We start from the raw sequence: 17,302 nt of genomic DNA on the forward strand, positions 1-17,302 counted from the left end.
TCCGGGGATCCTCCCCCTGATATCCGGGGGGGGGGGGGCGCGCCCCCCCGTGCCGCCGCGGGGATCGGGGGTCCCGGGGAGGGGGGGGGGTCCGTCCCCCTCCTCTCCGCTCCCTTCCGGGAGGAGCGGGGAGGCCGCGGAGCTCGGCCAATCACGGGCCGGCATGGCGTGGCGTCACAGTGATGTCATTCCCGCGGGAAAATCAAGCGTGGCAGGGAACCCCCGCCCCCGCTTCCAGAGCCCGGAGACCTCTTTGTACCAAAGAGCTTTATTTGCATGTAAATAAACACGTTCTTTGCAATATTTCCAAAAAAGTTGGAAGTACACTCCACGTCCAAAGGGAATGCCAGAGGAGCCGGGGATCTACAAAAAAAAGCACATTTCCAGGCGGGTATTTACATCACGACCACTCAGGAAAGAACCATTTTCTTTTAATCTCCCTGTACGCTTCACCACCTGAGATTAAAAGGTTTGGCTTTTATTTTGTTTACACTTTTTATCTTTCCAATACTGAAAGATGTAAAATAATTGTCGAGAATACGCAAAAATATTTTAAAAATAAAACATTTGTCAGAGACCCAGCATTTACACGTCAAAACGTCCGTGTGGTCGCGTACCTCATCTCTCATCACGGCGACAGAAGCGTCGTGCAGCCGGCTCCGGTCTCTCTCTCTCTCTCACATGATTTATATCACACGAAGGGGAAGGGGAGAGCGCACCAAAATGGGGCGAAAACCTTGGAACCGCTGCCCCCGCGGTCCGGGACTCGCGCCTCTCGCAGCAGCCGCGCCAGGGAGGCCGGGAGGAGACTTTCTTCCCTCTATTTCCGCAGGCGACGGCGATGCCCGCCTTCCGCAGGAGAAATTTAGGATATTGAACTTTGGTCTGGGGCGAGCGGAGAGGAAACACGTGCAGCTCTTTCCTTTAAAACGCATTTTTGTGTTAATTATGAAGCCGAACGGTATTTCCTGCCAATTTTTACCGTGTTTCACACCGGTACAACGTGACTCCGACTAACGACAAGTCCAACCCAAACTGTCCCGTGAAATCCCCAGCCCTGATTCAGCTTGAAGAGCGCTTCTTTTCGAAGGCTGTTTATGCCTTCACACAACCCCGAACGCATCGAAGGGCTTTTGTAAAACAAAACAACTTCTTCTGCAAAACGAAACAACTTAAAAAAAAACCCCAAACAACCAAGAGGGGCAGGATGAAAACGGATGACGACCCGCTGGAGTCTGAACAGGCATCATTCCCGAGATGCGGCCGCTGTAGCAGGGTCTCAAGATAAATTCCTCTGGTGGTGTGTTTCTTACGTCCTCTTCACAGACACCCCACAGTCATACGATTCCAATGCTGCGTAAGATAACGTCATTTGCTCCACGTTCAGACTTTCATTTACTGTTTTCCTATCATCTCAGCACATGAAGATGGGAGCACCGGTGAGGGGGAAGCTACGGTATGCAGACCACAAGGAGCAAAGGATGAAGGGTGGAAAATACAAGAAGGGAGAGCTCTCCAGGGCCTGGGAGGTGGGGGGGGGGCTTTGGAGAAATTCAGGCTCCTGCATTCTGCAGGAGCCCTGGAATTAAGCTGAAGGCAGGAGGAAGAGGTGAAAAATTCCTAAATCAATGAACTGAATAGTTGCCACCCTGCGGAACAGACATCGGCCTTGCTACGGCTCTGAATGAGCCAGAAAAGAAACAGCTTGCCTGGGGGATGACGGGGGTCAGACCGTAAGCAGGACTGGAAATCTCTGTCGTTTAAAAGAAAACTCAAATCCTTGACATCTTTTCAGACTGCATCTCCAAACGCGAAGTATAATCTCATTCCCACGGGGGAAATCCTGGCCTCCAGGAATCAACAGCCAAATCCAACGGGAGCAGGATTCCGCTCAGTACGTAATTCAAAAGGAGATGTGTTCGCAGAACTCTTGATTTTGAACATTCCTCTTCAGTGAATCAGATTTAACTGCTTTTAAAAATAAAACGCTCTCCTGAGTCTCTTTTCCTTTCAGGGACCACAAGATAAGACCATAGAGGATGCCTGAGTCATGCTCTTAATTCCAGCCAAAAGGAGAAAATCCATCTTTTAAGGAAATCACTGCTTCTGCTGCAACTCTTATCCCAGATGAACCAGTTAGGGGCTGTTTTTCCAGCAGTGTCCGTGCTAACACCAGGACACGGCTGACTCGCACTGCCAGGCTAACAACTTCCCAGAGAGAGAAGGCAATGCTTGTGTGCATTACCAGAATTACTATCTGAGAAGCACGCTGCAAGTTAAAAGAAAAAAAGCAAAAACCCAAATGAAACCCTGAAGGGCTCAGAAACAGAAACAGATTGAGAAAACAAGGCCCGTTTTTTCAACCGTGAATGCACACTAGCTGTTCTATCGACATTAATGGAAGTATTCGTAGTGGATAAATTAAACATGGCTCTAAAGTGTTCGCAGGACTGGGACGTGTGCGGCTTACAGTCCATCGCTTTACAAATGCAGCATCAGGGGATTCTGGGGAAGCTCTGTTTGCTAGGCTTACAAGGAAGCAAGGCTCGGATGAAGGCAGCGGAGTCCCTTTTCAATTCAGATTTGCTCCAACGCATGCCGGAATTTCACCAACTTCACCAAAGCTACAGTGGCTGCACGGATGCAGAGCTGCCCCAATCCGTGGGCTCTACCCAAACTCCCAAGTCCCTTTGGGCTCTGCATCATACAATTAAAACAGAGATTGCGTGAAAACAAGCAGCACAAGGCAGTCAGATATGGACATAAATAAATAGCTAAAATGAAAGGGAAGTCAAAACGTAAGACAGCAATCCTTCATCACTGCGACCTGGAATAAAATCCTGATATCCATCAGAACACAGTGCCCGATTCTGCAGAGCAGCTCGTATCCGAGGAAGACAAAGTTCCTCAGCACCACACTGAATCAGGCATTGAATGAAGAAATGCCACAAAAATAAAATAAATTCAAACCCCCTTTTTTTTTTTCCTTCCAACCACCCTTTTAAAAAGAATAAAACCCAACCCTAAAACATGTCCTAAAATAATTAGTTTAAAACTTCCTAAATACAAAAGCAACTTATTCTGAACGGGAAGAGGGGCAGAGGAACTCGGACTCTCCCAGAATAGCCTATGTTTCTGTTTGCACCAGTTTGGGGTCTGCTCCCACACTTACACACATACTTAGCTTTATGCCCATTAACTCTAATGGGGCTATTAATACTTATAAATTAAGAATGAGTGTAAGTGTCCGCAGGATGAAGGCCACAGTCAGGAACCTGGCTTGCTGAATGAGCTGCCGGCACTCACACTTTCTGTTCAGACTTTGGAGATCCTTGGAAATACTTTTTTTCCTCGTCAAACACACCCCGTAAAAATCAGCGTGGCAGGTTTGCAATGAACGGTTCCTTTCTTGCGACCTCTAGAACCCGCAGGTCCTGCATACAGCTCATCTTTTAAAGACACTAAGAAAATTAATTGCCGATTAGAGCAACATCCATGAGATCGTCATCTTCTTCCCCGATCAAAAACTCAGGGCTAGCCCGGGATGGTCGCTCAGCCGAAAGGATAGCGCTGCTTGTCATGGAGAGAGACTGGTCAGCTGAAATTGGGGACTTAGACCAGCTCTCTGGCTTCATGCTGTGAGATTTCTTCTTGTCTCTGTCTTTATCCCGATCCCGATCTCTGTCCCGGTCCTTGTCTTTCACTTTTTTCTTCTCTTTTTTGTGCTTCTTGTGTTTTTCTGAGCTATATTCAGGCAAAGGCCTAATGCCATCGTCAGAGCTGGGGCTGTTCTGATAGGATTTCTCCGCTATGGAAGAGCCCGACTCGCTCTCACTGTCTATGTTTTGGGGAGTGTATGCTGGTGACTTACTGTGGCTGGGAGAGCAGCGTTCATGTTTTGGAGTAGATCCACTGATCAGAGGGGACCCATAGCTTTTGGAAGAAGCCATCTGAGGCCTTAGGCTATCCCCACCTCCTTCCCCAGGTTTCTGCAAAGTTACTTTGGCTTTAATGCTAGGGGAACCACCATCGTGTTTGCTGATGATAATTTTGGCCACTCCAGTGCTTCCAACATTTTTGGAATCTGAAGTCTTCTTGGAAGAGTCAACAGATCCTCCAGAAACAGAGACTTTAGATTTCTCTTTGTCACTCTTCTCACGTTTGCCCTGGAACTCACCTCCGGACATATTGTGTTTGGAGGACATAGTATGGCTTGAGGAATTGGAACTTGGCCCCATTTGTCCATCCATTGGGTCATCTCCACCAGGCCCGCTAGTGACAACCCCATGTTTAAGTTTGTCTATGACTGCAGTCAGAGATGGCTTCTTGTTTCTGCTTGGAGACTTGCCTTTGGAACTTCCATGCTGGTTTTGAGATGAAGACATGGAAGACCCACTAGACGAAAAGGAAGATGAAGATGCCGTCGAAGAATTTGATGAAGGAGGTGGTTTCTGTGACATAGACCCAGAGGATCCCATTCCTGAAGACGATTTCATACTTGAGCTTGATCCGGTCCCAGACATATGGGAGCCTCCGGAACCTGAACTGATAGGTGACTTTGCTTTAGATGACGGGGGAGTACCTGGGACAGGTTTCATGGGAGAAGCAAGCTTGTCAGAACCTCCCGAAGGTCTAGAATGAGACGGAGAGATGTTTGGTTTACTCATGGAAGGGTTCATAAGTGACGATGGCTTTCCTTGAGGTTTCATCTTGGTACTTCCAGAACCGCTGCTGAGGCCATGTTTGGTGATGGGGGAGGATCCAGGCTTTCCCACCGACTGCGCTGAGCTTTTGGACTGACCTGAACTTGAGCCGCCTTGGCTTGAGTAGAGGCTGCTGCTCATCTTTGAGCCAGAAGACCCTTCCGATTTGCTGCTTTTAATTTTGCCTGAGGTTGAAGAAGAGGAAGAAGAGGAGGAGGAGGAAGAATGGCTATGATGGCTTTTGCTGCTGGAGGAGGTGACAGAGCCACTACTCGTATACTGGCCGTGTGAAGACGGTTTGCCAACAGTCACTGTTCCTTTTGGGATCTGAATGGTTATTTTTGGAATAGGAGGAGTAGCTACACCGGGAGGAGTCTGAGATCTGCCTGAACTCCCAGGAGATTTGGACCCACCTGTGCTTGCTGGTGGCGTGAAAGGCCTGTTTGATGAACTGTGAGACGGAGATTTCCCATCTGTCTCCTGCTTCTTCCGCTTTGGAAGTTTCTCTTTACTTTTACCATCACTGGATGGCGTCCGGCTGCGCTTCCCCGGCTTCCCGTCTATCCCGGGACCCGCCATGTTACTTCCAGAACCATTGCCTTCCTTTACCCGTTTCTGAGACTTTTCTTTGCCTAAATCCCCTGTATTCAGTAAAGGGCTCTGACCTCCACTGTGGTGCTCCATGATGTCAGAGGACCCCAGTGCTTTGCTTGCGGCTGCAATAATACTAAAATCTACCGTATCGGACTGATTGCTCCCCTTAAATTTATTTTCCCCCCCATCAGCCCCCAAGACTTGCACCCCCAAAGTAGTTAGAGCCTGGGATGCATAGCCCTTGAAATCATCAGTGTCTCCACTCTGACTGCTCTCATCAAAGTACTCCTCCCCAAAGCCACTTTGACTCTGACTGTTCAGCAAGTCAGGATTGAAATCTACTCCATCTGGAAAAAAATGGTTTGAAGAATCGCTGTTGGGGCTCACAGCAGCGTCTGCTATCAGGTCTGCTGGATCTGTGTACGGGTTCTCGCTATTGTTAGTCTGAAAAACATCTGGGTCAAAGAGGGCACTTTGTGAATGTCCTGAACTAGAAGAGTCTCTCACTGGAGTACCAATGGGTGGACAGTCCTCGTTAGTGGTGGGTAGCTTGGAAGCCTCCTCTGCTATATCCGAAAGGATATCAGTAACATCGGCTCCAATGCTGTCCGAACTAGAAAGTCGAACCATTCTCTGAATACTGGGCTGCGAGTGAGGTATAGGCTGCGGGTATGTAGTAGGAGGAGTGCTGCATTGGCTGGGTGCTGGAGTAATATGAGGGGTGTCCAGGGCATCTGCAGTCATGTTGACATCAAAAATGGGATTCTGGGAGTCAACATCCATTGAAAAGAGCTCCCTCTGGAAATCATCCTCAGTCTGATGCTTGGGCTTGTCGGCCGGCATGCGGGATTTTTTTTTCTTTTGCTTATTCCCCCCAGGGCCCATTTCCATTCTGGGGGAGCCAGAGGAAGAGTTCTGCCTTTCGAGAGGGCTGCTCCCGTACAGAGTGGAGAAATCCTGAGGGGGATTCTCTTTAAGAAGGTTCATGAGCATGGGGTGGTTCTTGGTGTTGCTTGCTGGTGAGGATACTGGTGGTGGTGTGTGATGGGGAGGGGTTGGACTTGAGCCAATGGTAGACCCCACATTCCCTGTGATCTGCAACAAACTAGTGAGAATAGGGTTCTGAGACACTTTGCTGAAGTCCTCCCCATGGCCCACCGAGTCATGCCTCTCTTTCATGCTTATGCTCATGTTAAACAAAGTAGTGATGGGCCCCCCAGGAAAAGTGTTTGTTGGGGTAGTGGTACCACTCATTGGGTTGCTGCCTGTGGTCATGCCATACCCTGGGCTGCTGGCTGGGGGAAGGTTTTTCTTCACCATGTCTTCTACTGTCTCTGCAATGAGGGACAAGGCTGGTGTGTCTGCTTGAATCGTTTCTGCTTTTCTACGAATTGCTCTCATGGTGACAGGAATGGACATACATCTGCAAGACACAAGACAAAGGGTTTAGCGTGCCTTTTGCTGCCCTATAGCAACGTTCACTGAAGATGTTTTAACAACTTCATCCGACGTAAAGCAAGCGGTAAGGCTCTTGGGCACAAGAGAGCAACAGGTCCAGGCACTGTAAACGCCCTGCTGTTCTGCTTGTATTTACACTTATCCCATCACGCTTATCTAGCCACGAGACAACTGTGCCTTTATGCATTGCCCTGCAATCACAAAGGGAGAATTAATCAACCAATTAACTCTAATAACTAATAACTGACAGATCATGATCTTGTAGTTCAAGCACAGGATGCCATCTGGGTTGTTACTCTGATTCAGCCAGAAAACACCTTTGTCTAAGCTTGGCAAGCCTAATTTCCTGCAACCCTGTAAAAATCAACGATAATGCCACATTCTACTCGAGGACAACAAGCCTATAACGTTCTGAGAGAAAAAATAGCTGTTCTCGCTCAAAGGGTCTGTGCTGTGCCCTGTTAACATTCTGCTGCGTTCTGAATGGTGGCTGGGGTGGAGGAACCTTGATAAAAGGCCTGTGTAAACGACAAACTGCAGGGGAGCTCTTCCACATTTTACAAGACTTAGAAAGAAACCAACTACAGGAGAAGGCGTAAATAGACAGGCACCTCAGACACGCACTCAAAAATAAGTAGCTACAGCTCAACGCCTAGAAAGGAATTTTCAGTAGGGCTCCAAGCTTTCCTCTCTTCCAAACAACCACTACCAAAACTCACCCACAGACAGAACGGCTCCAAAACCGCTAGGATAAATACGAGATAGACACAGAGTTCATTTAGATGATTTGGAGTGCATGGCGGCACAAAAAAATCCAGCTTACCTTTGAACAACTTTGGCAATGAAATCATCTGTACAGATAAGAGCATCGGACAGCCCTTTGTACAGCTTACAGTTCACATGAGTAGAGTCTTGCACATCCATTACCACTAAAAGAGAGAAGGCATTTGGAAGAGATCAAAATCCTGGTCACAGTGGAAGAAAACCCTGCCTTCCTTCCCATAAACACACTCATGCTTTTACCGAGTCCACTTACCACACACCAGGGAGTCATTCACAGGATGCTGAAAGGATACACTAAAACAGGAGTCAGAGAGAGGACAAACTTCAAACTGCAGGATCCCAGGAGAATCTGAAAGACACAGAAACTCTTAAATTAGGGAACACAGGAGATGAATGAGAGGCACCAGCTCAATACTCCCGGGGGGGGGAGGAAATAAAAAAAAGAAAAAGAAAAAAAAAGGAAAGCAGCACGGGCCTCATTTCTTATTCCTACACCTGGGAAAATCACCCAGGGTTTCTTATTATCCACACATTATATTCCACTCGATGCGGTACCCACCTTCTTTTAAAACTGTCCGCTTGACACAGCTGCCAATGAGCGTGTTGTACGCCACCTGATGTCTGATCAAATTGAGGATGAGAGGAACGCGTCCAGGGTGTTGGAAGGCGATTCTACTAATCAGAGTTCCTTGAAGGCTTCTTCCATCTGGGAGAGGAGCATCTTTGTTCAGAAAGTAACAGTGCTGCTGTCCTGGAAGAGCCTGACAAACAATTTCTGCTTTACTCCTGTTGCTGCTGGGTACAAGGCAATAACAGACATCTAGGAAGGAAAGAGCAGGCCCCAGATCCAAGTGACGCCAAGCCACCTTTCTGGCTGAAAATGACAAACAATGAAGACACTTTCCTTCCCATCTGAACAAGCAAAACACGATTTCAGCTCCTCAGAAGTAGTACTGCAGAACAGTATTCACTGTCCCCACTAAAACAGTTTCATATGGTATGGCATCCCTTCCGAGGAAAAGAGAAATCCTCTGAAGTTAACAGGAGATCTGCCATGGACAAATTTAAGAACTAGCATTTCTCCCAAAGCGACGCGATTCATTCAGCCACACATCACAGTCCGAACAAGAGGAAGGGACAGAATCTGGGAAGGCTCAGTCCCACACCTCTGCTGTCATTCCTGCAGCTGCACTTCAACAGCAATGGATTTTTCATTACCTGATTTTCCTAATTACTGTGGTCATGTCAGTATCTGAATTCTAGTGCTTGGATAGCATAGTTTTTGCCTATGAATAAATGCTGTACCAATTTCCTTTATCCCACTTGAAAGATACCTGAAACAGATGAAAACCCCAAACTGCACATCTCCAAGTATAACACCCTGGTTGTAACAACATACTTACTGCATAGAAGCGCATATTGTGGTTTAAAGGTAGAGGATCAGCCTCCTTGGATAACTCAAACTGTGTGATCAACTCATACAAGGGTACAAACGTTGGCGGTGTGTCGAACAATGGAATACCTGAGGGAACAAGATGGCACAGAATGATAGCACCTGGCAGCCAGAAAGAGATGGTGGGTCAGAGAGGGTGTTACCATCTCGTAAAAGAAACTTATCCAGGTTTTACTGAAAACACCGCAAAACCTTGAGCAACTTTGCTGGCACACTTTAAAAATGAGCAGCAGTTTATTAATAAAAACCTAGGGAGCATCTGTCTGACAGATCTGCAACCCACCTGTGCAGCCCTGAAGTTTCTGAATGAAAGCTCGAGACACTGGAATGGGACGTGGGAATTTCAGGAAGAAACAAGCTGGTAAGTCCACACTGTTGGCACTGGTGATTGACGAGAAAGACGGAGTTCTGAAATATTGGGTTGATACAAGATCTTGTTAGGTGCAGGGCATGACTCCGGCTTCTGCTATGAGCGCCAGACATGCAATTTACTGTTTGCTCAAATACAAGCAGATTGTTATACCTTCTTAAAAATTAAGACACTCCTCAAAAGCATGTCACATGCGTGAAATACATATTTCTTGGCTTACAGACAGCACATAAGTGCTTTATATATGCTATGACATCATGCAGTCATGTCCCCACTCTGACTTCAACAGAGGACTGAACGTTGAGTTTGCGTCTAAACAAGGCTGCTGAGAAAGGCTGGCAGACATGTCCTTTGCTTACCCTTTGCTGTCAACTGGATGAGAGCCCATAATCAGTGGTGCAATTGGAAGTTTGTACATAGTCATGGTTCCCTCAACTGTTACTGACACATTCATACCCAAAGACCGAGGAACTGCAAGAGGAGGCAAGGAAAAAAACCAACAACATAAGCTGGTGGAAAAAAAAAACCAATGCAAGCTTTATGAATTAAATATCACTACGGTGGAAGTATCTTACTTCCTCCACAAAGCAGTTTTCAGCGTTCACCTTTATCACTAAATGGACTACAGCCAAACTAGTTATGCTACCTAATGCTCTATTTTTCTCTTGCAAGGTAGACCAATTGCATAAGTCTTAAAATATATTCCAAATACATTTGCAAGTTTGTCGTATGCTCTTTACAAAGCAAAACAAATAATGATTTTGGACAATTTCACCCTCTTCTTTTCCAAGACCAGCCTCAAATTTAATTGGTGTTTAGTTCTGTCATTTTAGCAAGAGAGAGATGTCCATGTACATGCATGAAAAATAATCTTCCAGTAAGATGGCAGAGACACAAGTATTCCCACAATAAAATAAATCACATTAACGATGAAATTCACCCTAAGGAAAAAGGCTCTGTCACCCCATCACCCTGGGTAGCAGTCCAGTTCAAACTCCAGAATAGCCACGAGGTTCGAGAAGACGGTCAACTGAGCCAGCAGTTACACACGGGCTTATTGAACCCGTGTCCTCTATAAGTCAACCTATGATTTTCCTGCATTACAGGGTGACAGCAGAGGGGAGCTAGACTGTTGGAATTCTGCTTTCTTCTCTCCTTCAAGCCATAGTAGTCCACACTAGCTTCTAAAGCTGACCTACCATTGTTCTCATGCAAAATAACGGGGGCTCCAGTGCCATCTTCAAATAAATCATAGGGCGAGACATAATACTTGAGATTCATCAGGAGACCTGCGGGAGAGAAGCTTTTGAACAAGCATCCTGACGATACAAGTTAACCTGATCATTCTTAACCCCTGTAACCACATAATATTTGCACTGTAACACAGCACACACTGTGCAGAGCTGCTGGTGCACCCTGAAAGAGTTGTTCTCTGCTGTCAAGAGACACAGACGTGGCCATTGCCATACAGTGTGGCTTTGTAAAGAAAAGCTGGCTTTCTGGATCATATGGGACTTAAAAATACTCAACCACCTTGTCCCCCTTTTAGTTTGATTAGCATTTTCCTTTATTATCATCATTTAATGTGAAACTAACATCCACAAAGGGGACCCTGAACAAAGTCATTTTATTCTTTTCTTTTCTAAGGGTTAACGAAAGATACCTCCACTCCTGGGGGTGAGATAGCCAACACTGCCATGAAGAATCTTGTCGAGGGGATTTGCATTGGTGGCTTGCCTGCAAGAGAGGCAGTCACAGGTCTGTAACAAGCCAGAGTCATACCTGAAGCCAAAATTCATGTGCTGATGGCAGTCTAAGATTTTAGCTCAATATATATGCTTCTCGGTCACACAGAGGTAGCAATCTTAAATTTCACACTGTTATAGGCAAAACAAAAGCTACTTTACTCTCTACAGCATGGATGGTTTATCCACTGAATCTACAGCAGCGAAAAATGGCCAAATGTTTCTCAATTTCTTACTGTAAAACACGTTACCACTAATCCATCTAGTTACAAACTTTTTACCTTCCAGACTTTCTTTCAATTAAATTCTGCAGTTAAAAAGGAATTGCTCAGAAAGCTCTAAGCAATTTTTCTCTCTCTCTCTCTCTCATTCCCCTGCTAGCACAGGCCTTCTGTAGCCTCAGCATTGTACTCTTAGCAATAATGTCAGACTATACAGGCACTGATGGGACACTTCCTGGATATACAATACTTGGCATGATCAGAATCAGCATTATTAAGTAAAAACAAAGCAACAAAAAAAACAACAAACCGTACAGATGTCCTTACCAATACATCCCTGCCATTTTTGAGAGATCCAACTCTAAGGACTGCAGAGCTAAGTACATTTTAGTTTTAAGTTTGCTAGGAAAAAAAAACACAAAACAATATAAGAAAAATAGAAAGGAATTGTGCAATGAAATTCAGCTCACAGAACTGCTGGCTGACAAGCTGCAGTACTTGCCATCAGATTGAGCATTTAGAAATTACAACTTTTCATTCTGCATTCCCACTTCACATTAAATCCTCCCCACCCACTGTGTGCACATGCAAGCCATGGTGATGAGGTCAGTAGGATCACACGCAATGAAAACTGAAGCACAGAACAAAAAGTTTGTAGATTTGTTTAATGTTATATATGTGGTTGTAAATAAGTATAATACATGTTCTAGACTTACTTGTCTCCTGGCAACTTATACAGGTTCACAAGCCCCCTTAGATGCTTAGAAAATTCATCAAAATTTTTCTCTCTGAAAGGAAGTGGGAGAAAAAGTAACATGTATTCAAATTTGTAGCAGATAAGGTTTTATTTTAAAAAGTTCTATTAATACAGACACTAAGACACTTAAAAGACTTTTGCTACGTGAAAGCTACAAAATGTGTTCTTTAAATGATGCAGCTTTAATGATTCTGATGAATGTTGTGCTGTGACTTCCAAGATACCATGCACAGCAGCTGGAATCAGAAGTATCTGAACCAAAGCCAGAAAATCCCCTGGAGAAGTAGAGGGACTTTGTGGGGAAGGAACAGTTATGAAACATTTTGCGTTTCCAGACATAAAATAGCATCAGATCACTACTGCAAAGAGAAGCCCGTCAGAAAACACTACAAACAACTCTTGTTGCTCACCTCAGATGTTGCACCAATTCTGGACAACTCTGAAAAGGAAAGAACATACAACGATATCAATGTCGAATGCAGCAATTTCAGTCTTTGTGCAGTACAGCAACTGTAAAATATTAGGACAGTAAAATTTCTAGCATCAGCTTTTCATGAGAAGCAACACAATGCTCACAACTACAGATTGCTATGGTTCTAGTTCTGCTCGTCAACCCCCTCTGGGAAAAACTGAAGCAATACTACTTCCTCTTAAATGACTGATTTGAAATAAACTTTTAAAATTGTAAAGCCTTAGGTTGAAAACCTATGATCTTCTATAGAGATATTAAAAATGGTCCGTTTTCAGAAGAGTGGCTAGGCCAATGTAAATAGCAAGTTCAAACTCTCATACACGTGCAGAAGGGAAGTAAAGCCATTTTCTTTCAGCATTCCACGTTTTAGTACTTTCCATTCACAGATCTAAGTTTTATAAGATTAATTTCCCTATCCTTCCTCCAGAAACAAAATTCTCAGAAACACAGCGATAACATCCTCAAATAATTTTGCCAGTTATAAGACCACTCAGAAAAAAAGAGAGACCATCAGTAAAACGGTCCTTGCACACGTACACTACATCGATCAGATTAACCCACAAGAACAGACTACTCCACGGAGGCTTTTATTTTCCACTGGAACAAGGAGCAAAGGTGTAACGCTAGGTCTAGCGGAACATTCAATACAATCCGTTTCCTCTGCTCGAACACAAGGGAGCCAAAATGGCAGTTCCAAAAGCACAAAGGCATTACCCTCATCTTTGTCAGTAATACGTACCACAGGGTTTTCTCCGTGGTGAGCCACCTTGACATCACACAGCAGCCCTGTAGGATCTAACTGGACTTCCACATAGAACATGTCTGAAGTGATGTAACATTCAGTGCCATTTGCACTAAGGTGAGATCCAAGGCTTACATACAAAACAAAACAAAAATTGCTATGAGATGCACACAAAAACCAATCAAACCAGCAGTGAGATTACGATGCGTACAGATAAACAGGAAAAGCTTTTGCCATAAAATAAAGGAGAAGACCTACCCATTTTGTCTAGCTATAGACTCTAAGCGATCTGTCATGGCCGGCAGAGAAGATACTAGGTGGAGAGAGAAAAAAACAAGGCTTAGTGAAATGATTCGACACTTCCCCAGGAATAAGACATCAGCATGAAAACCAACCTCAACCAGTTACTCCCTCCCACGTCTGGTCACACCTCCACATGTGCAACTATATACATTATCTGTACTCAAAATACAGGCAGAACAATTTGCATAGAGAAAACCAAATGTTCTCAGAACTGCAAAGAGAGAATGGATTTTCTTCCACAAGTGAAATTCAGGTATGGGCATTTACAATAAAAGTAACACAGGCAATCTTGACGGGTACTGACTGGCACTGAGATAAGCGTGCTTATGTAAACGTGAGCACACATGCGCTAGGAACACAGTGAAACGTGCTAGCAACAACCTTGCTTGCTTGTATGACTTGGAGTATTTCCATAGCGTATCACTGTTAAGCAGTTTGTAAAGTGCACGCACAGAACGTACCAACCTTTTAACGCCTTCTGCAAAGTCTCCAAACAGCTCACCAGATGTTGGTGCCCCCCAGAGTTCATCACAACTCGCTTTTCCTTAGTCAGAAAGAAGAAAAACGTCCTTTTTGTGTATCACTCAGTAAGAGGAAATTATTGCAACTTTCATTCAGTCAAGTGAGGTTTATTTAGGCAATTAAAACCAGATTAGATTTCATCCCAAAATTACATCCTCATTTTGATTCCTGTAGGAGAACAGTATCTGTTTTGGAAGCAGGTAACAAAGGCAGGCCTGGAATTGATTGATTTTCTTTTAAGCAACTTGCTCATCTGGAAGAACAGACTGTAGCAACTTTTTAATAGGCATAAGCTAAGAGTTATATAAGAGACGACAGAGAAATCATGAGACAGGCAAACTTTTAACACCACAATACATGCAGAAGCCTTTGATGTAGCTCTCCCTTGCCTCCTGCTCCTCCTTCCCCCCATCCAGAGACCAATATTTCAAACTCACGTTTGACTAAGCCAACACCGAGTTTTGAATATCACTGAACGGGCAGCAAACTGGCTTTACAAAACACAACAGCCTGAAACAGCAAGTGGCAGAACGGTTTGGGCTTCTCAGCACTGGCTGAAACCCCAAGTTCGACCCTTTTCCCGGCGCTGAGCTGACAGCTGCCCCACGTCAGTTAGGCTGCAGAGGGGGAGGCTGCAATGGGGGAAGGCAAAGGCACGCCAGACAGAAAGGGTACGGACATCACTCCCTCCCCTGCACGCTGCGGGGTGCGAGAACTGGCACGCCTCAACCACACTGGCCCAGGAGGAAGTCAAGGCTTGAACAAAAGGTAACGCACTTTGAAGAGATCTAACAAACCGACCACAAAATTATTACTAAAGAAACTCCAGAAGCCCTCCTGCTGAGATCCTGACAATGCTCACCATGACTTGACGGACTAACTTCATGGTTTCTGTCCAAGGTCTGTTTTGGTTGTACTTTGCGTGAAGTCTTTCTAAGAGGGTACTCATCTTATTCAGCTTCTCCGTTTCTGTAAGACAGGGGAATATTCAGAAAAGAGGACGAGACAGTATTTGCAGTTCTACAATTAAAACAGCTTGGCAGTTGTAATGAAAACACTTTCCACCTTTAAGGTAAACATGATTTAAAAAAACTATTTACTGCTGATTTATCCCTGCGACCTAGACCTTAAGGTTAAGTAAATGTTAAGGATATATCACAAGCTATCAAAACCTAAAGGACCATAAAATGCCTACGGGCCTGTCGGGAAAAGCCCGGCTCCTATTCTGCACGGACTCTGAATGACGTGGCCCCATCAGGTTAATTCTGGCATGACAGGAATACATGGGGACACTGTTTGAAGATACAACGGCATGGTCTAAAGATGAAGCTTCCCCGGGACAGGAAACAGAGAGTGTAGAAAACATGGTGTTAAAGAAGCGAGGTTAAGCTTCGTTTCCTGGATTCCCCTCCACTGTTCACTCTTCCCACTCTCCAACCTCCTGCACAATAAAGATCTTCACAGACCCTTCCACCACTGAAAACCTCAACCAAATCAGTCCAGTTGCCAGTGGTCACAAATTCTCTGATCAGACACATTCCAACTTCACGCAAGCTTGAAACCCGAGGGCTGGTGTCTTCTCGGTGCTGTTCCAGAGCCAGGGCACGGCTCCGTACACCGTCAGATAACGAAGCAGTGGACGACTGGGCAGGATCACAGATCTCTACCAACCTGGAACCTACTCAGCCTTTACAAAACACCGCTCATACCTCACAGACTCCCATGTACTACTGGTGGTTCTACAAGCTCATTTCTGTGTACTTCAGGAAGTTCCACCGTTATGAATAATCTCTCTCTGATGAGAGAAAAGGAGGGATACAGGATCAGTGACTAAGCAAAAAACTAGTGTTGGACAGTTTAGCTAAAAAAGTTCCAAGTTTAAATGGTTCATTTTTTCCCTACTATCTAGTTGGACACATGCACAAGGAGAACGCAGCTTTCAGGAGTACTATAATTTTGTCTTTTTTTGCTGAGAGACAGCTTCTTCTACACTTGCGTTTGTCAAAAAAATCCCAGCGGACTTCACTGCCAAAATAAACCCTGTCACTGGCACTAGTGGGTCCAAGGCAAACAGATGCCTACGACATTTTAACTGCCACAGCACGCAACCTTGTAAGCCCTCACCTGCAAAGTTTCAAGGGTTTGTTTTCGTTACTGATGCACGTACAGTTCATAGACCTAATGCTGACCCCATCAAATCCAAGCGTAAGAAAGAAATAAACGTTTGCTAGGCGTTTGCAGACACTTTATACCTCTCAGCTACGTTAGAATCACAGAACCGTTGAGGCTGGACGGGACCTCCGGAGGTCACCTGGCCCAAGCAGGGCCACCTCGACCAGGTTGTCCAGGACCGTGTCCAGACTGCTCCTGAGCATCTCCAAGGACGGAGACTCCACCACCTCTCTGGGCACGCCGTTTGAGTGCTCGGGCACCCTCACAGCGAAAAAGTGTTTCCTGACGCTCAGGTGGAGCCTCCTGCTTTTCAGTTTGTGCCCATGGCCTCTGGTTCACCTCCCAAACGAGCCGGGCTCCCTCTGCTTTACGCTCTTTCTCCAGGTATTTACGTACATCGATAAGATCCCGTCAAGCCCAGGGACAATTCTGCCAGATTTCAGCCAAGTTAGAGCCTCAGGTGAACATTCGCCTTTATTTCCTTCAAAAATGGAACCACCCGGCAGCCAGCACGAAGACCCAGAGGCCCGGCCGGGGGAGCGAGTCACGGCGCCGGAGAAAAAGCCCGGCATGGTGCCACCGGCCGCGGGATCCTCGCCCTCCCGCCGGGCCGCAGCCCTTCGGGGGGAGACACCTCAGCCCTAGCCCGACACGGAGCCTCGCCGACCACCGCGCCGGTGCCTCGGAGATGCCGGGCCCCCCCCCCTCCCTCCCCGTTTCCTCACAGGGACGGCGGGAAACCCTAGCGCCAGCCGCGCCCCTCCGGGGGGCACTCACCCTCGGCGCTGCCCGGCGCCGCCTTCATGCCGCGGGCGGGGACGGGCGGCCCCCGACGGGCCGCAGCACCGGCGTCGCGTCGGGCCGGGAGCGGGGAAAGGGGGGAGGGGGAAGGGGGGGGAAGGGGGGGGTGAGCCGCGGCCGGGCCGCTGCCCGCCGGTCTCACACGGCGGCGCCTGCCGCCATCCCTCCGGCCGCGGCTACGCTGCGGGCGGTGCTCCCGCCCTCTC

General features: G+C 46.3%; 1 protein-coding gene across 1 annotated transcript; it reads right to left on the minus strand.

Moving 5' to 3' along the window:
• Positions 1–258: 258 nt before the first annotated feature.
• MED1 (mediator complex subunit 1) lies at positions 259–17,100 on the minus strand. The gene is made up of 17 exons (XM_050911669.1): positions 17,073–17,100; positions 14,986–15,092; positions 14,067–14,145; positions 13,557–13,611; positions 13,296–13,428; positions 12,495–12,523; positions 12,044–12,115; positions 11,655–11,729; positions 11,025–11,098; positions 10,561–10,650; positions 9,721–9,832; positions 9,275–9,399; positions 8,942–9,060; positions 8,098–8,299; positions 7,792–7,887; positions 7,579–7,684; positions 259–6,720 (listed from the first exon to the last, which is right to left on the minus strand). The coding sequence occupies exons 1-17, from the start codon at positions 17,098–17,100 to the stop codon at positions 3,471–3,473; spliced, it is 4,752 nt and encodes a 1,583-aa protein (XP_050767626.1). The 3' UTR covers positions 259–3,470.
• Positions 17,101–17,302: the final 202 nt, after the last annotated feature.

Source organism: Gymnogyps californianus, chromosome 28 (assembly GCF_018139145.2).
Source record: "Gymnogyps californianus isolate 813 chromosome 28, ASM1813914v2, whole genome shotgun sequence".
Lineage (NCBI taxonomy): Eukaryota > Metazoa > Chordata > Aves > Accipitriformes > Cathartidae > Gymnogyps > Gymnogyps californianus.

Excerpts from the sequence above, each read along its gene's own strand:
- MED1 (XM_050911669.1), bottom strand. The coding sequence starts at position 17,100 with ATGAAGGCGGCGCCGGGCAGCGCCGAGG. Across the intron at positions 11,730-12,043 it reads TATAAGTTGCCAGGAGACAA|CAAACTTAAAACTAAAATGT; the intron begins GTAAGTCTAGAA and ends TTTTTTTCCTAG. Across the intron at positions 9,061-9,274 it reads GAAACTTCAGGGCTGCACAG|GTATTCCATTGTTCGACACA; the intron begins GTGGGTTGCAGA and ends TTGTTCCCTCAG.